At 44.8% G+C, this 25,345-nt stretch overlaps 1 protein-coding gene across 1 annotated transcript in view; it reads left to right on the forward strand.

Moving 5' to 3' along the window:
* The window catches only part of nae1 (nedd8 activating enzyme E1 subunit 1), a 40,925-nt gene that overhangs the window by 10,459 nt on the left and 5,121 nt on the right, over positions 1 to 25,345 (forward strand). Inside the window, exons 5-17 of the mRNA XM_078210511.1 lie at positions 2,418 to 2,489; positions 3,666 to 3,745; positions 5,133 to 5,242; positions 8,660 to 8,769; positions 10,432 to 10,494; positions 12,842 to 12,905; positions 14,584 to 14,675; positions 16,611 to 16,670; positions 16,867 to 17,000; positions 18,032 to 18,107; positions 19,036 to 19,075; positions 21,302 to 21,388; positions 22,869 to 22,961. Coding sequence (XP_078066637.1) covers positions 2,418 to 2,489; positions 3,666 to 3,745; positions 5,133 to 5,242; positions 8,660 to 8,769; positions 10,432 to 10,494; positions 12,842 to 12,905; positions 14,584 to 14,675; positions 16,611 to 16,670; positions 16,867 to 17,000; positions 18,032 to 18,107; positions 19,036 to 19,075; positions 21,302 to 21,388; positions 22,869 to 22,961 — 1,081 coding nt within the window. The remainder of the gene's footprint in view (positions 1 to 2,417; positions 2,490 to 3,665; positions 3,746 to 5,132; positions 5,243 to 8,659; positions 8,770 to 10,431; positions 10,495 to 12,841; positions 12,906 to 14,583; positions 14,676 to 16,610; positions 16,671 to 16,866; positions 17,001 to 18,031; positions 18,108 to 19,035; positions 19,076 to 21,301; positions 21,389 to 22,868; positions 22,962 to 25,345) is intronic.

The raw sequence follows: 25,345 nt of genomic DNA on the forward strand, positions 1-25,345 counted from the left end.
TTCTCACAGCCACCAGCAAAGATGCGCCATATGAAGATGCCCCGTCTGAACTGGACTGTTTGCTGCACATCCAGCATCTTTCAGATGGAAGAAAGCCGATAACTGACCAGCTGATACCTACCTTGGAAGATTGAACAGACTGGAGCTCTTCTCTTAATTATGCAGGTGTTTGAGAAGATCATCCTAGTAAATCATAGAATCCCTACAGTGCAGAAGGAGGCAATTCAGCCCATCGAGACTGCACCAACCACAATCCCACCCAGGCTCTATTCCCGTAACCCCTCTTATTTACTCTGCTAATCCCCTTGACACTAGGGGCAATTTAGTACGGCCAATCAACCTAACCGGCACATCTTTGAACTATGGGAGGAAACCAGAGCAACCGGAGGAAACCCACACAGACACGGGGGAGAACACAGGCAGTGACCCAAAGCCGGAATTGAACCCGGATCCCTAGCGCTATGAGGCAGCAGTGCTAACCACTGTGCCGTAAAGAGGTTTCCACTGGCAGGAAAGACCAGAACTCGGAGGCATTATTATAAGAGCCACTGATAAATCCAGTTGGGAATTCAATAGAAAGTACTTTACCCAGAGAATGCTGAGAATGTGGATTGATCACCAGGGGTGGTTGAGGTGAATGTTCTGGATATATTTAAGGGGACTCTCACTAAACACGGGACAAAGGGACTGAAGGATCTGCTGACAAAGCGGTGAAATAGGGTGGGAGGAAGCTTGTGTGGAGAATAAACATCTCCGCCAAGCAGACTGTTTCTGTGCTGTTAATGTTTCCGAAAGGAAGGGAAAGTAGCAGATAGCTGGAGATAGCCATTTTGGTAGGAATAACAGCAAAATGGACTATTATTTAAATGGTAAAAAATAGCAGCATGCTGCTGTGCAGAGGGACCTGGGTGTCCTTGTGCAGAAATCTCAAGGAGTTGGTTTGCAGGTGCAGCAGGTAATTAAGAAGGCAAATGGAATTTTGTCCTTCATTGCGAGAGGGATGGAGTTTAAAAACAGCGAGGTTATGTTGCAGCTGTATAAGGTGCTGGTGAGGCCATACCTGGAGTACTGTGTACAGTTTTGGTCCCCTTACTTGAGAAAGGATACACTGGCACTGGAGGAGGTGCAGAGGAGATTCACTAGGTTGATTCCGTAGTTGAGAGGGTTGGCTTATGGGGAGAGACTGAGTAGACTGGGGCTATACTCATTGGAATTCAGAAGAATGAGGGGAGATCTTCTAGAAACATACAAGATTATGAAGGGAATAGATAAGATAGAAGCAGAGAAGTTGTTTCCACTGGCAGGTGAAACTAGAACTAGGGGGCATGGCCTCAAAATAAGGGGAAGCAGATTTAGGACTGAGTTAAGGAGGAACTTAGAACATAGAACAGTACAGCACAGTACAGGCCCTTCGGCCCACGATGTTGTGCCGAACCTTTTCCGAAACCAAGATCAAGCTATCCCACTCCCTATCATTCTAGTGTGCTCCATGTGCCTATCCAATAACCGCTTGAAAGTTTCTAAAGTATCCGACTCCACTATCACAGCAGGCAGTCCATTCCACACCCCAACCACTCTGAGTAAAGAACCTACCTCGGACATCCCTCCTATATCTTCCACCACGAAACTTATAGTTATGCTCCCTAGTAACAGCTACATCCACCCAAGGAAATAGTCTCTGAACGTCCACTCTATCCATCCCCCTCATCATCTTATAAACCTCTATTAAGTCGCCTCTCAACCTCCTCCGCTCTAAAGAGAAAAGCCCTAGCTCCCTCAACCTTTCCTCATAAGACCTACCCTCCAAACCAGGCAGCATCCTGGTAAATCTCCTTTGCACTCTTTCCAGTGCTTCCACATCCTTCTTACAGTGAGGTGACCAGAACTGCACACAATATGCCTAATGTGGTCTCACCAAGGTCCTGTACAGTTGCAGCATAACCCCACGGCTCTTAAACTCAAACCCCCTGTTAATAAAAGCTAACACACTATAGGCCTTCTTCACGGCTCTATCCACTTGAGTGGCAACCTTCAGAGATCTGTGGATATGAACCCCAAGATCTCTCTGTTCCTCCACATTCCTCAGAACCCTGCCGTTGACCCTGTAATCCACATTTAAATTTGTCCTACCAAAATGAATCACACAAAGGGTTGTGAATCTGTGGAATTCCCTGCCCAGTGAAGCAGTTGAGGCTACCTCATTGAATGTTTTTAAGGCAAGGATAGATAGATTTTTGAACAGTAAAGGAATTAAGGGTTATGGTGAGCGGGCGGGTAAGTGGAGTTGAGTCTACGAAAAGATCAGCCATGATCTTATTGAATGGCGGAGCAGGCTCGAGGGGGCAGACGGCCTACTCCTGCTCCTAGTTCTTATGTTCTTAGAATGAAGTTTTTATGTTTCTGATTTTTCAATTCAGAACCGTGCCCAGGCAGCCACAGAGCTCCTACAGGAGCTGAATAGTGACGTCAGCGGAAACTTCATGGAGGAGGTGAGGATGTTGCTGTCGAGTCGCGTACAAGACTTTCCTAAGTTGTTATAAAATAGCATTAGAAACAAAACAATGTCATATTGCAAAGTCCTTCCACACAATTAAAATCAGAAGCTGCTGCTTCCGCTGGCAGGAGGGTCAGTTACTCGAGGTCACAGGTTTAAGACAATTTGCAAAAGAGCCAGCGGGCAGATGAAAATGAAAGTAGTTACGGTCGGGAATGCACAGTCTGAAGGAGCAGTAAACGGAGCCAATAGAAACTTTCCAAAGGAATTTCGATTAAAGGAAAACAACATTCAGGTTATGGAGAGAGAGCGGGGGGTGGGACTAACCGGACATGTCCTTATAAAGAACCAGTACCGATAAGATGGGCTGAATGTCCTTCCACTATGTTGTAATATTCTACACCAAATGAGGCACAGTTGAGTTAATGGGACAGCTGCTTTACCTCATGGCATCTGACCAAAAAAACACGTGCTGAAAAACCAGTTAATTTGTTTTTGACTCTGTTCTTGGGATACCATTAGTGGAAGTGGTGGTTGGGTGCTGTGCGTGTTGAGGGGAGAGGGGGGTGGTTTGGGGTGAATGTTGGTTGGGATAGCATTGGTAAGTGTTGGTTGGGGTGCTGTTTGGAGGAAGGGGGTGCAAGTTGGGTGTTGTTGGGAGTGAGTGTTGGTTGAGTGCTGTTTAGGGGAGGGGGGTGTTGGTTAGGGGTGGGAGTGGTGGTTGAAGCCCTGTTGGGGGGGTGGAGTGATGGTTTGGGGCGAGTGTTGGTTGGGATGCCACTGGGTAAGGATGGAGCTTTTTTTTTTGAAGCACCCAGCTCTCAATGGCCCTTTGACTTTAACCTAAGACAACAGAATGTGGGGGGGGGGGGGGGAGCAGGATCTACATTTCACATCTTTATCTGTTCCTGGGATGTGGATGACATTGACCTTCATTGCCTGTCCTGAGGTTAATAACATTCAAAGTCAGTCACGGAGAATGGGACAGGAGTCACACAGGCCAGAGTGAGTGAAGGAAGTTAATGGTCCAGCTGAGATTGTGTGAGTAGTTGGCAGCTTTGTGAAGGAAAGGATAATGGGGGGATATTTGTATGTGAAACTAAATGTTTTCTGTATAATCTTTTATGCCTTTTTTGGAATCGGATGGGAAATGAAATGTTGACAATTTCAGAGCCTTGAACAGCTGCTTGAGAATGATCCCGCAGTCTTCCTCAGATTCGACATGGTGATAGCTACACAACTCTCAGAAAGGTAATCAGAGCTTTATAATGCATTGATGTTTTTTCCATCATTGTTTTCCCTTCCCTCCAGGATCTTACAAGTCAGGAACACTCTCCCTGCCTGAATGGTTATAGCTCAAAGAGCAAAGAGGCAGCACAAGTCCATCCAGAGCAAAGCAGCCCGTTCACCAGATTCAATATTCGCTCCCTCATTATGACCGGCCCCCCAATTTATGATGATTCTGGGCAGATCCCCCCCCCCCCCCCAGATTGTTCTGCTCCCGGGTGAGGAGGGGTGAACTGGCTTCCCTTTATTAAACCCCCTCGGTCGGTCACAACAAGGTTAATTTAAAAAGGACCCCCTCCCTCGTGGATACCTTTTCTCAGTCCGAATGTATTCTATGTTTTAAAAGGAGCCAATTTAACCAGGCTTTGTTGAGTTTAAAAAGGTGAATTTATTATTTACTAAAATGCAGGAAGAAGCTAATAGAACACAACCCATGTACACACAGATTAGAAATGAGCAGTGAGTCCAAAAATAAAAGTTAAAACAGATATCAGTCTTTAGCTTGCCTGAGGAGTAGATGGTGATACATTAAGTTGGGTGATTACAGTAGCTCTGACTTTGTCAGCTGAGCAGTTGGTTTGGAGATTCTTGGTTCTGCAGATTAGCTGCAAGGATATGCTGCCATCTCTGGGATTACTGGCACCATAAACAGTGGGCTGCCTTAAACATGGTTGGTTTTCTGCGCATGTCAGAGACCCAAGAAAAGAATAATGAGGGAAGGGGGGATTCAGTGGAGGACATACCTCCACCACACTGTTAATTTAACATTGTTACAATTACACAGCTCTTCCTTCTGAATTTTTCCCTGTTTGGTTGATGCTCTGTAATTACAAAGCTGACAAAAGAAATCTGTTTATTAAGACCTTCTATCTCACTGAGGGAGGCTTAATGCCAATTTGCATCCAACAGCCTGCTCTGAAAACTCTGCACATGTTTTGGCACCCGTGACAAATTCCATCACACCAGCTGAGGTGATCCACAACATTCTAAAACATTCAACAACATGCTTAAGAAACAAATCGAATTGTCCTATCTCTCAATGTTAATGGAGGGATCCTTTTAAAAAGAATTCCAGGATCCAGATCTACATCTTACCCAAAAATGAATCCATTTTTCCTTGGGCTGTACCCTATCTTTGTACCAAGATTCATTGAAATCCGTTCATTACTTTTTGAGACTTATTGTTTATAAACAGACTAACAAATGGGTGGAACCATTACCTTCCTGTACTTAGTGGCGGAGGTGAAGATGGCAGTAAACCTAATGCAGGAGTGCTGGTGGCTATTTGTAAATTTTTTAGATATGACCGTATCCTTAGAAAATAAATGGCTTTTTTTTTTGCTGCTGTCAGTTCATTGCTTCGTTTGTCGACCATCCTTTGGAACGCTGATGTGCCGCTGCTGGTGTGTCGCACGTATGGGCTGGTTGGCTATATGAGACTGGCCATTAAGGAGCATCCAGGTAGGTTTCCACATAACACTACCACTCGACCAGCACTGATCCTCTTGCGGTGCTGCTCAAGGTGAATCGGACAGCATAGTTTTAATAGAGTCATAGAGGATCACAGCATGGAAACAGGCCCGTCAGTCCAACTTGTCCATGCCGCCTTTTTTTTAAAACCGCTAAGCTAATCCCGATTGCCCACATTTGGCCCAAATCCCTCTATACCCATCTTATCCATAGAACATAGAACATAGAACATTACAGCGCAGAACAGGCCCTTCGGCCCACGATGTTGCACCGACCAGTTAAAAAAAAAAACTGTGACCCTCCAACCTAAACCAATTTCTTTTCGTCCATGAACCTATCTACGGATCTCTTAAACGCCCCCAAACTAGGCGCATTTACTACTGATGCTGGCAGGGCATTCCAATCCCTCACCACCCTCTGGGTAAAGAACCTACCCCTGACATCGGTTCTATAACTACCCCCCCTCAATTTAAAGCCATGCCCCCTCGTGCTGGATTTCTCCATCAGAGGAAAAAGGCTATCACTATCCACCCTATCTAAACCTCTAATCATCTTATATGTTTCAATAAGATCCCCTCTTAGCCGCCGCCTTTCCAGCGAAAACAATCCCAAATCCCTCAGCCTCTCCTCATAGGATCTCCCCTCCATACCAGGCAACATCCTGGTAAACCTCCTCTGCACCCTCTCCAAAGCCTCCACATCCTTCCTGTAATGTGGGGACCAGAACTGCACACAGTACTCCAAGTGCGGCCGCACCAGAGTTGTGTACAGATGCAACATAACGCTACGACTCCTAAATTCAATCCCCCTACCAATAAACGCCAAGACACCATATGCCTTCTTAACAACCTTTATCTACTTGATTCCCAACTTTCAGGGATCTATGCACACATACACCTAGATCCCTCTGCTCCTCCACACTATTCAAAGTCCTCCCGTTAGCCCTATACTCAACACATCTGTTATTCCTACCAAAGTGAATTACCTCACACTTCTCCGCATTAAACTCCATCTGCCACCTCTCGGCCCAACTTTGCAACCTGTCTAAGTCTTCCTGCAAACTACGACACCCTTCCTCACTGTCTACCACACCACCGACTTTGGTGTCATCAGCAAATTTGCTAATCCACCCAACTATACCCTCATCCAGATCATTAATAAATATTACAAACAGCAGTGGCCCCAAAACAGATCCCTGAGGTACACCACTTGTAACCGCACTCCATGATGAATATTTACTATCAACCACCACCCTCTGTTTCCTATCCGCTAGCCAATTCCTGATCCAATTTCCTAGATCACCCCCAATCCCATACATCTGCATTTTCTGCAGAAGCCTACCATGGTGAACCTTATCAAACGCCTTACTAAAATCCATATATACCACGTCCACTGCCTTGCCCCCATCCACCTCCTTGGTCACTTTCTCAAAAAACTCAATAAGGTTAGTAAGGCACGACCTACCTGCCACAAAACCATGCTGACTATCACCTATCAATTCATTACTCTCCAAATAACTATAAATCCTATCCCTTATAATTTTTTCCAACATCTTGCCGACAACAGAAGTGAGACTCACCGGTCTATAATTCCCGGGGAAGTCTCTGTTCCCCTTCTTAAACAATGGGACAACATTCGCTAACCTCCAATCTTCATGTAACTATCTAAATGCTTTTTAAAAGACAAAATTGTACCCGCCTCCACTACTACCTCTGGCAGCTTGTTCCAGACACTCACCACCCTCTGTGTGAAAAAACTACCCCTCTGGACCCTTTTGTATCTCTCCCCTCTCACCTTAAACCTATGCCCTCTAGTTTTAGACTCCCCTACCTTTGGGAAAAGATATTGACTATCTACCTTGTCTATGCCCCTCATTATTTTATAGACCTCTACAAGGTCACCCCTCAGCCTCCTACGCTCCAGAGAAAAAAGTCCCAGTCTATCCAGCCTCTCCTTTATAACTCAAACCTTACAACTAATACCACAGAAACATTGTAATGCAGTGTTAAAAGGCACATCCACAATGTAGAACAGTGGGCAACCTGTGACCCAGGGGCACATGTGGCCCACAAGACATTTAGTTGGCCATGGGCAGGGTTTCCACATTCCGTTGATTCCTGTCTGCCTAGTTTTTTTTCCTACCGATGTGACTGGAGTGATTCACACTTGGAGCAAGGAGAAGTGAAGTGAGGTGCGTGCTGATTGCTCACAGCATTGACTGTGAGAGCCGTGCGCTCCCTCTGTGTCCAGAGTGTCAATATTTCTTTTTTTTTGACGATTTGAATCAATGACAGTTCTATTAATAAATGATTAACCATTTTCTGTCATTCATTATGAAATATTTGGCGTATATTAAATATATTTTTGTGGGGCCAGGGTTAGTGAACATGCCTGATTTCAATCTTGCGGCCCTCTGAGATGAAGGAGGGCCACTCATGCGGCCCACTCACTAGCCCAAGTTGACCATCAGTAATCATAGAATAGAAATCATAGAATCCCTAAGTGCAGAGGAAGGCTATTTGGCCCGTTAAGTCTTCACCGACAACAATCCCACCCAGGCCCTATCCCCGTAATCCAACCTATTTACCCTGCTAATCCTTCTAATCTATGCATCCCAGGACACCAAAGGGCAATTTTAGCATGGCCAATGCACCTAACCCGCACATCTTTAGACTGTGGGAAGAAACCAGAGCACCCGGAGGAAGCCCACGCAGACACGGGGAGAACATGCAAACTCCACACAGACAGTCACCCAAGCCGGGAATCAAACCCAGGTCCCTGGAGCTGTGAGACAGCGGTGCTAACCACTGTGCCACCGTGATGTGGTAGGACTAGTGAGGCTGTGATTATTCTCCTTGGAGCAGAGAAGATTCAGGGGAGACTTGATAAAAATGTTCAGAATTATACAGTTTGTTATTAGAGAGACTGTTCCCACTGACAGGCGTGGTGATAACACAAAGCCATATTTAAGGAAAGTGGCAAAAGAACCAGAGGGCTTTTGGAGAATATTTTAAAAGGAGTGAGTTATGATCTGAAACACTGTCTGAGCGTGTGGTGGAAGCAGATTCAATAGTACCTTTCAAAAGGGAATTGGATAAATACCTGAAATGGAAATAATGATGGGATATGGGGAAAATACGGAGGAGTGGGATTAATTGGTAAAAGGTACAAACACATTTGGAAACACGTGCAAATGCACACATACACACTTGTCTTCTGGAGAGTTTACTTAACATCCAGCATTTAAAATCCTGAATTTGTACCTTAAATTTGTCAGAGATTGAGGTGAATTTGAGAGATTGAAGTTAGTCATTGAGACCATTCAGGGTACAATGTTAGGTTTATTGCTGAATTTATGATGTATATTGTGAATTTAAGGCCTTGCTGATGCAGCTGTTTTCTTTCTAGTTGTGGAATCGCACCCTGACAACGCACTGGAAGATCTGAGACTTGACTCGCCTTTCCCTCACCTGAAGGATCACATTCAGGCATATGACTTGGATAGAATGGATAGAAAGGTATATTGCAAAGGCCGGTGAAAGATCCAGTAATAAAGCTGGAAACTTCCCGTGGCCGGAGGGTCTAGGTCTAGGGGGTCATGAACACAGGATAAGGGTTTAGCCACTTAAAACTGAGGTGAGAGGAAATTTCTTCATAGAATTACAGAATCCATACAGGGCAGGAGGCTGCCATTCGGCCCATCTAGTCTGCACCGACTCGCCGACATCTTAACCAGGCCCACCCCACACCTTTCTCTGTAACCCCATGCATTTACCCCATGAATCGCCCTAACCTACATGTCTTGGGACACTAAGGGGCAATGTAGCATGGCCAATCCACCTAACCTGCACATCTTTGGACTGCGGGAGGAAACCCACGCAGACATAGGGAGAACATGCAGACTCCACACAGTCACCCAAGGCCGGAATAAACCCGGGTCCCTGGCGCTGTGAGGTACCAGTGCTAACCACTGTGCCATCGTGCTGCCCAAACTTCACTCGGGGAGTTGTGAATCTGGGGAATTCTCTATCCCAGAGGGCTATGGATGCTGCGTAAATTTAAGGCAGAGATTTTTGGACATTGCAGAATTCCAGGGATATGGAAATCAGGGCAGGAAGGTGGAGTTGTGGTGGAAGATCAGCCATGATCTTATTGAATGACAGAGCAGGTTCAAAGAGGCCTATTGCCTACTCTTCTTGTGCAAGTTGCCATTGCTAAACATGATTTAATAGGTTTAGAAATTGCTTTTGCAGTTGTGGCATTGATTTAAATCTAGCCCAGGGTATTCAGGTGAAAGTCCCTGTGGCTATAGCTGAGTTTTAAAAGTTTTATTTATTAGTCACAAGTAGGCTTATATTAACACAATGAAGTTACTGCGAAAATCTCCTAGTTGCCACACTCCGGCGCCTGTTTGGATACACTGAGGGAGAATTTAGCACGGCCAATGCACCTAACCAGCACATCTTTCAGACTGTGGGAAGAAACCTGAGCACCCGGAGGAAACCCACGCAGACACGGGAAGAACGTGCAGACTCCACACAGACAGTGACCCAAGCCGGGAATCGAACCTGTGTCCCTGACTCTGTAAGGCAGCAGTGCTAACCACTGTGCCATCGTGTTGGGAGAAGCAAGCAAAGCTAGTTGAAAGCTATTGTTAGACATCAGCAGTATTGAAGGTAGACCAGTCCCACTCATCAATCAGTAACTTCAGTGTTCCATGAGGCTGTTATCTCCTTTGGATTCAGTAAGTTATAAAGTCAGGACTTAATATGGCACTACTTTGTAATGTTGGAGATGTATGATTATGTTATCCTTGAAATGAGTTTGGGCAGCTTAATGAGCATGAGACCATAGCACAGAAAACGTTTAATTTAGAATTAGTTGGTATTAAATTGACCATATCTCCCAATTAGGCTGCAGTATAGGGTCTGAGTGGGATTGGAAAATGCTGAACCAGTGTGAATGCGTTGAGTAAAGGGAGTTTTAGCTTCTGCGTAACCCATGTTGTGTCTGAGAGCTGGCACACTGCCCAAAGCAGTAAAGTTTGTGTAAAAACTCACGCACAGAAAGAAAATTTTGAGGGGAAAAAAATAAGGCCAAATGAGTTATTGTGATGTATGTTCACTGGTGCAGTTGTACCCATTGTAGCAACTAATGCACTTTATTCCCATTCCCTGCAGGACCATAGTCACACACCATGGATAATTGTGATGGCCAAATACCTGGAAAAGTGGTGTATGGAGGTACGTTGTGGATTTTCTGTTGATATTTCCTTGATATGTAATCTTATCCAGCTGAATAAATCGAATCCCCACACATTTACAAATAGTTCTGTACAAGATAGAAAATATTACTTCAATCTCCAAAGGATTCGTTACCATTCCGATGCCATTATTAAATTGGGACATTAAAATGTCCGGAATATTGACACAATGTTTAAATTACAAATCTTGTGTCTGTAACATGTAGGGAATGCAATTTCTGCCTCCTCTTGTTTACTGGTGAATTTTTCCCATTGCCCTTCTCTCTGTCATTCTTCATTTCTTTCCACCTCTCCTTCAGGTATTGTCAGGGTGCAGATCTGCTGAATAAGTGGTCATTATCACGTACTCTGCCTCGTGAGGGATGGATCAGTGAAATCTCAGACTTCATCCTAATTCAGCGGGAGTCACTGGTGACATTTCCCTTCCCAACCCTGGAGTGCCGAGTGCCTTTCACATCTACGTCCCATTGTTCCTATTTTGTTAGGCAATGGAGTCGGGGGTTATGGGGGCAGACAGAAAAGTGGAATTGAGACCATAACCAGACCAGCCATGATCTTATTGAATGGTGGAACAGGGCCAAAGGGCTGAATGGCCTCCTCCTGCTCTCATGTTATCCTGTCTGAGATCACTTAGATAACACAGCAGATGTCATCTGCCCATGGAGCTGTATCTGAACACAAGCCAGTATCTTCAGGAAAGGAAATAGTTTTGCTGCAGTGTGTGTTATGATTTAGATTTAGGTCCAAACAATTACTGTATTAAAGCACAATTGGAACTGTGTTACAAAGGGTCAGTCGTGGCTCTGAAGGTAGTCTCTTGCCTTTAGGTCAGAAGGTTCTGGGTTCAAGTCTGACTCAGTGACGTGAATGAGGCTAACACTCTGGTGTAGTACTGCACAGGTGTTACATTGCCTTTTGAATGAGGTCTAAAGGCAAGGCCCTGTCACTTCCCTCAGGTAGATGTAAAAGACCCCGTGACGACTATTTGATGAAGGTGGAGTCGAAACTAGCACAAAGAAAGATGTTTGTTGGAGGCCAATTATCTCAGCACCAAGAGTTTGCTGCAGGAGTTCATCAGTGACTTTTCTCCATCATAAGATCAGAAGTGGAGATGTTTGCTGATTGTGGAATGTTCGGCACCATTCAGAGCTTCTCTGATACTTCTCAAGTCCATGCCTGTATGCCTAGGCAACATTCACGCTTGGACTATGAAGTGGCAAGTAACGTTTGTGCCACACAAATCCCAGGCAATGACCATCTCCAACAAGAGAGCATCTAACCACCTTCCCTTGACATTCAATGGCATCACCATCGCTGAATCTCTCACCATCAACATCCTCAGGGTTACCATTGACCAGTAACATTGACAAGCCATATAAATACTGTGGTTACAAGAGCAGATCAGAGGCTTGTGATGAGTGATTCATCTCTTGACTTTGAAAAGTCTGTCCATCAGCTTACAAAATGCAAGTCACGAGGGTGATGGAACACTGTTCATTTGCCTGGATGAGCGCAGCTCCAACAACACTGAAGAAACTCAACACTACCCAAGACAAAGCAGTCCACTTGATTGGCACCACATTACCAACTTAGATATTCACTCCGTCCACCAATGCACAGGAGCAGCAGTGTGTACCAGCTGCAAGGTGCGCTGCAGGAACTCACCAAGGCTCCTTTGGTAGAACCTTTCAAACTCTCATCCTCTACTACCAAGAAGGACAAGGGCAGCATGGGAACTGGTGGAAGTCCCCCTGCAGTCATACACCATCTTGACTTGGAACCATATAACTGTTATAGGATCAAAATCATGGAATTCCCTTCCTGTGGGTGTACCTGGAGCAGTGGTTCAAGAAGGCAGCTCACCACCACCTTCTTGAGGGAAATTAGGGATGGGCAATAAATACTGGCCTTGGCAGCAATGTTCGCATCCCTGGAACAAATAGAAAAGAAAGGGGAGTTAACTTTTGTGTCCTAGCCAATGTTTAATCCCTCAAGCAGCATCCCTTAAATATTGCCTGGGCAATATCTCATTGCTGTTTCTGTGCTTGCTATGCACAGATTGGCTGCTGCAACGTTGCCTATGTTCCAGTAGTGACGCCATTTCATCGAAAGTACCTCATAGGCTGCAAAGAGTTTGGGACTTTCTTGGGTTTTGACAGATTCGTATGAATGCAAGTCTTCAACAACTCCAACATTAAAATGTACCACTGCTCTGTGCTGACATAACCCTGTAAAGACATTCATTGAATACTTGTGTGGTCTTTGTGAATGGAATTGCCTCTGTGATCAGAGAATCTCATTTCCTCTTCTTTCTTTAAACTGTGCAGCACAACAGTCAGTTACCAAAAACGTACAAAGAAAAGGAAGCATTTCGAGAGTTAATACGACAAGGTACGGAATCTTTGTTTCTTTTTATGGGTGGTTTTGTCAATTAGATTTAGTCCACGCGAACAGCCAATTGTTTTTATTTGTTTTAGATCTTCCTAACTTGCTTGTCAAACAAATAGTTCTTGTGGTTCAGCAGTTATACAATTGGACCAGCAATCTGAAAGCTATGAGTTGAAGTCTCCCTTCCCATGGCAAGCTGTGTAATTAAATTCAGAAGGCCCGGGAATTTAAGGCCTTGTCCCAGAAACCTGCCCAGATGCTGTTTTGTGAAAACCCAGCCATTTGGTGGATGACGTTCAGTGCTGGGAACCTGCCATCCCTACCCACCCGACGGTGTCACTTGCTGCCGGATATGACCCAGTGTCATCTTCAATTTTGAAAGTCTCTATAAAATAATGTACATTTCAAAAATCAGTGTAGATAAATGCTGTAAACTGATACAATTTTAAATGGACTGGTAGGGGAGGTGGCAGGAACAAAATGACCCAAGAGATGTCCATACACCAGTCTGAAAATGGCAGGGCAAGCTGAGGAGGCTGCTTAAAAAGGCATTTGGGATCCAGGCTTTATAAATAAAGGCATGGGGGTTATGTTAAAACTTTATAAAAGTCCGGTTAGTCCCCACTAGAGTGTTTATGATAGATAGGTAGAACAGTACAGCACAGAACAGGCCCTTCGGCCCACGATGTTGTGCCGAGCTTTATCTGAAACCAAGATCAAGCTATCCCACTCCCTATCATCCTGGTGTGCTCCATGTGCCTATCCAATAACTGCTTAAATGTTCCTAAAGTGTCTGACTCCACTATCACTGCAGGCAGTCCATTCCACACCCCAACCACTCTCTGCGTAAAGAACCTACCTCTGATATCCTTCCTGGTTTATAGAACCATAGAATTCCTACAGTGCAGAAGGAGGCCATTCAGCCCTTTGAGTCTGCATAAACTCTGAAAGAGCATCTTACCCAGACCCTATTTCCATAACCCCACGTATTTACCCGGCTAATCTCCCTAACCTACATATCCTTGGACACTAAGGGGCAATTTAGCATTGGCAAATCCACGTTGAAAATTATGAAGATAGAGTAACTAAGGAAAAATTGCTTCTAATGTCGGACAGTAAGTAGTCTCACAACACCAGGTTAAAGTCCAACAGGTTTATTTGGCATCAGGAGCTTTTGGAGCACTGCTCCAGCGCTCCGAAAGCTCGTGATACCAAATAAACCTGTTGGACTTTAACCTGGTGTTGTGAGACTTCTTACTGTGCTTACCCCAGTCCAATGCTGGCATCTCCACATCCTAGCATTAATGTCGGAAGGTTTGGCAACCAGAGAATGAGGGCTTGAAATAATTGGCAAAAGATCCGCTTGTGACATTAGGAATTTTATATTACATCGCGGATAGTCCACAATGGACTGTGAGTTATTCTCTCCATTAAAGGGAGACAGTTGGTTATATAGCTTAACAGGCACCACTCCACACAGTGTGAGGTAAGGTGAGGAAGCAGGCCTGGAACTGTCAGGAAGATCAGTTTTTTTTTACCCAAAAACTTGGATGTTTGGGTTTCTGTTTCAAAAAACAATATTTGAAACTATTTCATGAATTTTACTGAGACCGAGTCTGGCCTGCGCTAAGCAAGTTTAATGGCCACTAATTATTTATTTTTGCCTTGCAAATGAATTCAGGATTGTTGAAGAAAGACAGTGGAGCACCAGAAGATGAAGAGAACTTTGATGAAGCAATCAAAAATGTCAACACTGCCCTGAACCCTACCAAGGTACAACTGGTGGGCTGGTTATTGCATCATGCTTTGCTTTGATACTTGAGCATGAGATTGACGCATCAGAAGAAGACATTTTCCTGTTCTTGTTGTGTTGCTACATCTTCCCTGTTGTTGTTCCACGCAGACTATAGCTCAAGAGTTGAAGACCTTCATATACTGAGGGTTGCGTGGATTGTAGAGGGCATTCTAGACGTTGTTTCATCATTTGCGATGTCTCTCCACGGTTGCAGTCGACCGAAGTTGTTTGACTGTACAAGGCAGCATGGCACAGTGGTTAGCACTGCTGCCTCACAGTGCCAGGGACCCAGGTTCGATTCCTGGCTTGGGTCACTGTCTGCACGTTCTCCCCGTATCTGCATGGGTTTCCTTCGGGTGCTCCAGTTTCCTCCCACAGTCCAAAAGACGTGCTGGTTAGGTGGTCGTGCTAAATTCTCCCTCAGTGTACCCGAACAGGTGCCGGAGTGTGGCGACTCGGGGATTTTCACAGCAATTTTATTGCAGTGTTAATGTAAGTCTATTTGTGGCACCAATAAATAAACTTTAAAACTTTCACTTCCGCAAATGGGCCTTGCCGGGGCCAGCACGAGTTCTGAGGTGATTTAGCCATAACTAACTAGGTCATGGGGGTGTTCCCATAGGTCATTACACAGCTCGCCGAAGAATCACCAGTCCGTTTTGTCCGTTCTACTCCTGACACAACTTGCCTCCTAATGGTGAGCGTATCAATGCCAGCACGGAGGTACAGATTGTCCACTTTAAGCAGCTATTCATAGGAGCTATAATAATAATGGAATCCAACTTCTTGACATGGATAGAGTGTTCTCTTATCAGCTGCTGAGAAGCAGAGCAAAGGCAGTCATTTGTAATATTCTCAGGTCAATTGTCCATTTAGAGTTAGCCGACCCTTTCAGACATGGTTATTTTTTGCACCTTCAGCTTTACTTTGATAACATGATCTTTAAAGTTTAGTGTGTGATCCAGCGTTACGCTAAAGTAAACTGGCTTACAATTGTGCACCTGTGTTCTCTCATTCCAGCATTAGTTAAGTTCTTGTCTTGTTTCTCTCGTCCTAAGATGCAGAACGCTGACCTGTTGTGTTGAGGGTTGGCCAGGAGATGGTTAATTGCAAAGTTGAGTAGGAACATATTTGAAATTTTAAGAAAGACTTCAGCTGCAGAAAATGAATAATATCTGCTTCAAGTTAGAATAGCCAACTTCTCCAAGAGGGTAATTTTTGATGTTTTGTGAAGTCAGATACTTCCCCCACTCCAAGTTGATCTGGTTAACCGAATGTTAAACCCCACTGCTGGTAGATGATGACTGATTGCGAGATGGTTTTGGATGAGGAAGACGTTTGAACATAACTTATCCATCTGCTGGTCCAGCAGAGAATGTTAAGAGAAGATTTTATGAAGAAGCAAGAAGAAACTGTTTCCACTGATGGGAAGGTCATTAACCAGAGGGCACAGGTTGAAGGTAATTGAGTTAAAGAACCAGGATTGAGACTGGGGGAAGTTTCTGTACGCTCAAGTTACTCTGAACTGGAATGTGCTGCCTGAAACGTTAGTAGGGACAGAGTCAATAGTAACTTTGGAAAGGAGGATAAATACTTAAAGAAGGAAAAGTATCACTCCAAAGACTTGAACACAATATCCAGGTTGACACACCCAAGTGAGGTACTGAGGGAATGCCGCATTGTCAGAGGGTTACAACTGAGGGAATGCCGCCCTGTCAGAGGGTCAGTACTGAGGGAGTGCTGCATTTGTAGGGCTAATAGGAAAAGAGCAGTGGAGTGGAACTGATTGGATAACTTGTTCAGTGATGGATTGAAAGTATCTTACTTAATGCTGTATGATTCAATATTATAGTTGAGAGCATCTCCTATTCTCATGGCATTTACTCTCCTTCTGTCCAAATGCACTTTCGCAGATTCCAAGTAATGTCCAAGAGCTGTTCAAGGATGAGAGATGCACCAACATCAATCCACAGGTTGGAACAAAACTTAAGACCAAAAAATATTGAAGGAGAATATTTGAACTTTTAAGTTAGATGAGAATTTTCTGTAATGCATTTAACTCTGTCTCCCGCAAAGGATCAGTTGCAATTGAACGTATATTGTTGAACTATTGGTTTTGCGTCCGTGTTTGATTGTACTTGCATTGATGGTTGTCTTTTTTATTTACAGAGCCCTCCGTTTTGGATCTTAACCCGAGCAGTAAAGCAGTTTGTGGAAAAAGAAGGACTAGGAAGCTTGCCAGTACGTGGCACTATCCCAGATATGATAGCAGACTCGACAAGGTTTATTAGGCTGCAAAACGTGTATGTAACTCATGTGCTTTAAGCAAAGCATTTTCCTTTTGCGCAGTTTGATGTGGAAATTTTGCTACCATAATCTTGTCTCTGGTTCACACCTGTTCCTGTAAGTGTCCTTTAGGTCCTAACACCTTCAGGCCATTCCCTTTTCTATGTTATACCTTTGCAGAGATCTGTCCTGGCAACTACAGGATACTGTGCTGCTTACTGGTTTTGATATGTCAGATTTAATTCAGTGACTAACACCCTCATTCAGTCGCTGGTACAAGCATCACTCAAAAGAAGAGCACAATATCCAGGCTGACATTTCCAGTGTCGTGCTGAGGGAGCGCCGCACTGTCAGAGGGTCAGTGCTGAGGGAGCGCCGCACTGTCAGAGGGTCAGTGCTGAGGGAGCGCCGCACTGTCAGAGGGTCAGTGCTGAGGGAGCGCCGCACTGTCAGAGGGTCAGTGCTGAGGGAGCGCCGCGCTGTCAGAGGGTCAGTGCTGAGGGAGCGCCGCGCTGTCAGAGGGTCAGTGCTGAGGGAGCGCCGCACTGTCAGAGGGTCAGTACTGAGGGAGCGCCGCACTGTCAGAGGGTCAGTGCTGAGGGAGCGCCGCGCTGTCAGAGGGTCAGTACTGAGGGAGTGCTGCACTGTCAGAGGGTCAGTACTGAGGGAGTGCCGCACTGTCAGAGGGTCAGTGCTGAGGGAGCGCCGCGCTGTCAGAGGGTCAGTGCTGAGGGAGCGCCGCACTTCTTCAAAAATTATTTCCCAGGAGGTCAGATTGTGGAACGCTCCTTGACCTGTGAGATCTCATCTCCCCACCAGAGCTTCTATTACCTGCTGGAACAGGCAGGCAGGATCTCAGTCCCGCATCCAGATGGAAAGTTGAACAATGTGTTACTTGCCCCATACAGTACTGGATCATGGGCCTGGTGATCACTGCTGTGGCCTAAACCACCCTGTTTCCCTTGATATTTAGTTTTAAATAACTGACAGTTCTTGTTACTGTTTCTATTTATATACTTGGTTCTCTCTCTCTTTCCCTCTCTCTCAGATACCGTGAGAAAGCAAAAGAAGATGCATCAATTATAAGTGATTATGTAAGCGAAATATTGGAATCTATTGGCAGGGTAAGTTACCCTCTGGATTGTACTCCTTACCTATACTTTTTTGCAGCTGGAGTTGTTTAGCAGTTTGTTTCCATTAGTTTTCCTTCCGTTTTTCTCCTCCTACTCACCTACTTTAAAAACTGACTGTTAAATAACATATATATCAGGGTGTCTTGTGATGCTGGGCAGCACGGTGGCACAGTGGTTAGCATGACTGCCTCTCAGCGCCACCGGATTCAATTCGCTGCTTGGGTCACTCTCTGTGTGGAGTGTGCACATCCTCCCCGTGTCTGCATGGGTTTCCTCCGGGTGATTTGATTTCCTCCCACACTCCGAAAGATGTGCAGGTTAGGTGGATTAGCAAGGTAAACACATGGGGTCATGTGGATAGGGGCTGGGTGGGATTGTTGTCGGTGCAGTCTTAATGGGCCGAATGGCCTCTTTCTGCACTATAGGGATTCTATGCCTCACAACTAATGAATATCTTTATGGAATTTACCGATCCGGTGAAGGATAAGTCTGGTGAATGATCGTCTAATCTGATTTTGGTGTTGGCTGAGAAAGTAACATTGACCAGAGCACTAAGAGAACTCTCCTGTTCCCCTCCCAGTAAAACCGCAGCATCTTTTAGATCCACCTAGACAGGCAGACCAGGTTTAATATCTCATCTCATCAGCACCTCTGACAACGTAGCTCATTTTATGTATATGTTTATTATATAAAATATATATGTATACATTTATAGTCCTTTTGCTTTCTCTGAATCCTTATTAATTTCTATTATTTAATTAGAGAAGAACTTCAGAGGGTGAAAAACCTTCTTAATTTTTGAGCCTGAGGCATGGGCCATGGGTTAGCCTTTGCTATGTTTACTGTTTACTTGGAGTTTTTTTTCTATTGTTTTGTGTAGTGATGTGCAAATTAAAAGTTATTTGTGTTCCTTTGACAGCCTCCCGAGACCATCTCTGAAAAAGACATTTGGCTTTTCTGTAAGTGAACTTGTAACCCATTTCTGAGAGTGTAACATTGTTTTCTAAATGTGGAAGCTGTTGTTGTGGCCCATTGTTATTCCAGGTATGCTGTACAGGAAGCTGCAGTAGGGAAGTGCGATGCTTATGTTACTGGACTAGTTATCCAGGGAATGAGTTTGAATCCCACGGGGACAGCTTGCAAATTTTATATTCCATTCAGAAAATCTGGAAATAAAAGGCTGGTACAGACCGGAAATCTGAGATTGTGAAAGCCCGGTTGGTTTTTAAAGTTTATTTATTAGTTTCACAAGTGGGCTTACTTTAACACTGCAGTGAAGTTACTGTGAAAATCTCCTGGTCGTCACACTCCAGCGCCTGTTCGGGGACACTGAGGAAGAATTTAGCACGGCCAATTCACCTAACCAGCACGTCTTTCAGACTGTGGGAGGAAACCGGATCACCCGGAGGAAACCCACGCAGACACGGAGAACTTGCAGACTCCGCACAAACAGTGACCCAAGCCAAGAGTCAAACCAGGGTCCCTGGTGCTGTGAGGCAGCAGTGCTAACCATTGTGCCACCGTACCTCCTGGTTCACTAACATCCAGTAGGAAAGCACACCTGCCATTATTGCCTGCTCTCGCCTGTAGATAACTCCAGTCCCTCACCAAAGTGGCTGACTCTTAACTGCCTTCTAAAGTGGCCTAGCAGTTACATCAGAGGTTTAAGGAGAAGGCTGACACTAACTTGCAGGGCAATTAGGGATGGGCAATAAATGCCCAGCGCCCACATTTTGAGAATGAGTAAAGAAACAAGTGTCATGTGTTTCTGTTCAATGCTTTTTAGATTAGCCTCTGAACCATTGAGTTTTGTTGTTGATTATTCATGCCTTGTGATCTCATTCAGGAAGGGTGGGGTTATGCATGATGCTGAAATTCCGATATTGTGTTCCACATCTAACTGGCCAACAAATTGGTAGTCAATACCCAGATTGAGGAGACCAAATGATTAGATTTGTGTGGCGACCTTTCTATATGTTATGCACGTGGGTTCTTCTGTAGGTGTCAATTCCTCCTTCATTGTTCCTGCCTGAAACAAATTCCCCTTTTTGGCTGATGGGACAGTTTGGTGATGTTCCAGGTACCGTCCCAGCCTTGCTCTTTGAACAAACAGCTTGCATGTAGCAGTTACACCTTTGACACAGTAAACTGATGGCACCAGCTGTTTCACGCTGCTACTCTGCAGTCGCAACGTGAGCGGTGTACTCGACTAGCAGGATGCTGCCATCAAGCGGGCAAGACATTCTGCCTACCGCACAAAAAAGCAATGTATATCTGTAAATTTCAGTGCCTGTGATGCCAAATATGTAAGCCATATGCCTCAATGACTGGCAGATCATATCAAAGAACAAAGATCAGTACAGCACAGGAACAGGTCTTTGGTCCACCCAGTCTGTGCCGACACGGATAACTCTCTCTAATCTAATATTTTCTTGCCTCTACGTGGTCCATATCCCTCTATTCCCTGTCTATTCATGTATCTATCCAGATGCCTCTTGAACGTTGTTATAGAATCTGCTTCCACCACCTCCGGCAGCGCGTTCCAGACATTCACCACCATCTGTGTGAAAAACTTGTCCCCTACATCTCTTTTAAACTTTCCCCCTGAGAACTCGCTAGCTGACATTCCTGACCTTTTGATTTCACTCTTAGCCCAGTTGAGATCAGAAGTTTCTCTGTGTGGGGAATTGTAGATGACGAGACAATTAATGAGGAAGTTGATGCAGCAAAGTGTTTAGAATCATAGAAACCCTACAGTGCAGAAGGAGGCCATTCAGCCCATCGAGTCTGCACCAACCACAATCCCACTCAAACCCTATTCCTGTAACCCCTCATATTTACCCTGTTCATCCCCCTGACACTACGGGGCAATTTAGCATGGCCAATCAACCTAACCCACACATCTTTGAACTGTGGGAGGAAACCCACACAGACATGGGGAGAATGTGCAAACTCAGCACAGATAGTGACCCGAGGCTGGAATTGAACCCGGGTCCCTGGCACTGTGAGGCAGCAGTGCTAGCCACTGTGCCGTCCTTGGTTTTCCAATTGTTGGTTTGGTTTTCCGATTGTTTTCTCCATAAGCAGAGTCCAATGGGGGATGAAAAGATACTGTCCTTAAACATTTGTGAATTTTTATTTTTTTTAATGGTATCGCTCCTAATCTCAGCTATCTCCATCACCAGGCAGGAATGCTGCTTTTCTACGATTGGTGCGATGCCGTTCGCTGGCAGAGGAGTTCAATGCAGAGACGACCAATAAAGATCAAATAGGTAAATGTTGTCAGTTTGTGGGGCCCACAAGTGGTCTTAAAGGGGGTATCCTAAAAATATATATTAATGCAGGACGTGTGCAGCCAGCCAAACTATATCTGAAGAATGTGTCAAAAGTATTAAACTGTTTTTCAGGAGTTTTTGCATTGTCGATTTAGTTTTTGTTTTAATCAGACTTTTGGAAAACTGTTCAATGCCCACAATCTTCTCTACTGTGGGAGTGCTGCACTGTCAGAGGTGCTGAGGCTCCGTCTGCCTGATCTGCCATGATGTTAGTTAAGGGAGTTGTAGATTCGGTAACAATGACAAAGTAGTTAATAAATGTTCAAGCCAGGAAGGTGCGTTCCTTGGAGGAGAACTTAGAGATGATGGTGTTCCCTTACATCTGCTGCCCTTCTCTGTCCTCGAGGCACCTGTGCTGTGCCCATCAAATTAACAATTTAGGAAAGGATGTCTAAGATTTAAAATAAAAATTAATTTTGAGGGAGTGTGGAAAACCAGAATGTTTTGTTGATTAATGTTCCTTTTGATTCTGTGCAGTTAAACCCCTCATCAATAAATTTCACAAACCAGTTGTCTGCCTTATTAAGAAGTCAAGTCCGTGCACCCTCCAATGCTAGCGAGGGAGAGCCAATGCTCCCCTTCACAAGATATATAACATCAACAACTTTATATTTAGAAAGTACTTTTTAATATAATAAAACTTCCCAAAGTGTTTCACAGGAGCGATTGGCAATCAAATTTAGACCAAGCGTTTTTATTTTAATGGTTCAGGGATATGATATTGTTTGCAAGGCTAGCATTTATTGCCCATTCCAAATTGCCGTTGAGATGTGATGAACTGCAGTCCATGTGGTGTAGGTACACCCACAGTGCTGTTAGGGAGGGAGTTCCAGGTTTTTGACCCAGCGAAAGTGAAGGAACAGCAATATATTTCCAAGTCAGGATGGTGAGTGGCTTGAAGGGGAATCTGCAGGTGGCGGTGTTCCCATGTGCCTGTTGTCCTTGTCTCTAGATGGGAGAGGTCGTGAGTTTGGAAGGTGCTTCGAGGGAGCCTTGGTGAGTCGCTACAGTGCATCTTATAGAGTATACATAATGCTGCCACTGTGCGTCGGTGGTGGAGGGAGTGAATGAGATATTAGGACAGATGAGTAAAAGCTTGGTCAAAGCATTAGGCTTTAAGAAACATCTAAAAGGAGAGGAGTATGTTGAGCGATAAAAACGAAAATGCAATATCTGTCTGCCTCAGTAATGACTCCAGATACCATTTGCGTTTGTGAAAAAGATCCGAGCACTCCTTGTTTGCAGAGGACATGGCTTCTCTACTTCATCATCCTCACATGGCACTGATCGCTATGAACTCCATCCTTTACAGTACTTACCCGCTTGTTTGTTCCAACAGCTTTCGAGTATTCTTAACTTGCCGTGAACACTCGGCCTGAAGCCTCTTGCTCACGAGTAAACCTTTTTTGCCTTGCAGCATCATGTATGGAGAATCTCGACAGCGAAATGGTTTTGTACATAATGCTACGAGCTGTTGATAGCTTTCATAAGCAGCATGGGCGATACCCAGGTATGTAATCCCTACATGGGGTACGCAGCTACCTCCCGACACCTATTTCCTGACCAGTTATAACCCCTCAAGCACACAGTTTTCAGATTGAGATTCATTGTATCTACGTCAGCTTCCAACAGCAATCTTCCCCATTTTTCAGTTGTGGCTCAGTGGCCTCTTGTCCCAGAGTCAGAAAGTTGTGGGTTTGAGGCCCGCTCCAGAGCTTGAATCAAAACTTTAGGCTGACGCTCCAGTACAGTACTGAGGGAGTGCTGCATTCAGTGCAGCTATCCTTCAAATGAGGCTTCAATTTGCGGCCCCATCTATCCACTTGGGTGGGTGTAAAGGATCCTGTGTTACTGGTGCATGAGCAAAGAGTTCTCCCTGGTGTCCATTTGTCCATCAAACAGCATCACTAAACAGATTGGGGAAGCTTGTTCTGTGCATGTTGGCTGCAGTGACGACATTTCACAATGTACTTTGTCACTGAAAAGTGCTTTGGGATATCCTTGGGCTGTACCTGACTCCAGGTACCAGCATTTGCCCCATATCCCTTTGGTTAACCAAAACCTGTCAGATTTAAATTTAATAACTGAACTATTGCTGACAAAAGACATTTTGTTGAAGCTTTTCATCTTGCACTCATCAGGACCATCGCAGAAATACCAATGTCAGGGGGAAACAAAGTTTAAAGTAAATTTTATTTATTAGTCACAATTAACACTGCAATGAAGTTGCTGTGAAATTCCCCAAAGTCTGGTGCCTGTTCGGGTCAATGCACCTAACCAGCACGTCTTTCAGAATGTGGGAGGAAACCGGAGCACCCGGAGGAAACCCACGCAGACATGGGGAGAATGAGCAAACTCCACACAGACAGTGACCCAAGCTGGGAATCGAACCAGGGTCCCTGGTGCTGTGAGGCAGCAGTGCGAACCACTGTGCCACCGTGCCGCCCCATAATGTATGATAAGAAAGTGCTGATTGGCCTCTGATGGGCGTATCGTATCAAACATAATGTTGTTTCCACTGTTCACACCGAGCGAGGTACCAAACCGTGCTTGCAAAACCCGAAACAGTGTCCAGCATTAGATGTGATTCTGCATTGGACAACATTTGCTAAATAATCCTCAGCCTGATTAAGAATTACGCTGACAACCAATTAAAGATTGTCAGTCGGGCTTGCAGCGTGACACATTTGCGTGTATTGGAAATTACATATACACAGGGCCCTGTTCTTTGCAGACTGCTCTGGTTCTGTTTCAGGTAAATAAAATGTGTTAGCTATTCGCTGGTTCATTCTTCAGAGCAATGCATTGACCAATCAGCCTGGTGTGAATTTTTAAATCATGCTTGGCAGTTAACTGCCAGTTACCATTAACTGGTGCATTCTCTATGGCAACACCTCTACCAATCAGCACTCTTGTTGGACAAAATAAAGTTATTGTTTTCCCCTGACATTGATATTCTTGCGATTGTCCTGGTGAGTGCAAGATGTAAATCTTCAACAAAATGTCTTTTACAGCAACCCTCCAGTTCTGAACTGATGTTGCATCAAATTTTATTCTGTCTATTGAGAGCATCAACGGCAAGACATTTGTTGCCCCTTCCTAATTGCCCTTGAACAGAGTGGTTTGCTCGGCCATTTCAGAGCGCAGTTAAGAGTCACCTACATTGCTGTGGCTCTGGTGTCTCGTGTAGACCAGACCGGGTAAGGACGGCAGATTTCCTTCCCTAAAGGACGCTAGTGAACCAGATGGGGGTTTTTTTTTTCAACAATTGTTTCGTGGTCACCATTACTGAGACTAACTTTCAATTTCAGATTTTATTAATTGAATTTAAATTCCTCCAGCTGCCATGGTGTTCCCAGAGCATTAGTCTAGGCCTCTGGATTATTATCCAGTGATGTTATCACTCCGCCATCATTTGTCAAAGACAGTTCCCATCTCCGACCATCCTTTGTGTGTAGAAGTGTTATCTAATTTAACTCCTGAAAGGCCTGGCTCTAACTTTTGGACTTTACAATCTAACCTCCAGGTTAAGTTCCCAACCAGAAGAAGTTACTTCTGTTTGCTAATCTGTTCCCCTTAACATCAGAATCATAGAATCCCGACAGTGCAGAAGGAGGCCATTCGGCCCATCGAGTCTGCCCCGACCACAATCCTACCCAGGCCCTATCCACATAACCCCATGCATTTACTCTAGCTAGTCCCCCTGACACAATGGAGCACTTTAGCATGGCCAATCCACCTAACCTGCACATCTTTAGACTGTGGGAGAAAACCAGAGCACCCAGGAGAAACCCACGCAGACAGGGATAACGTGCAAATTCCACACGGACAGTGACCCAAGCTGGGAATCGAACCCCGGTCCTTGGCACTGTGAGACAGCAGTGCTAACCACTG

Source organism: Mustelus asterias, chromosome 4, assembly GCF_964213995.1.
Source record: "Mustelus asterias chromosome 4, sMusAst1.hap1.1, whole genome shotgun sequence".
Taxonomy (NCBI): domain Eukaryota; kingdom Metazoa; phylum Chordata; class Chondrichthyes; order Carcharhiniformes; family Triakidae; genus Mustelus; species Mustelus asterias.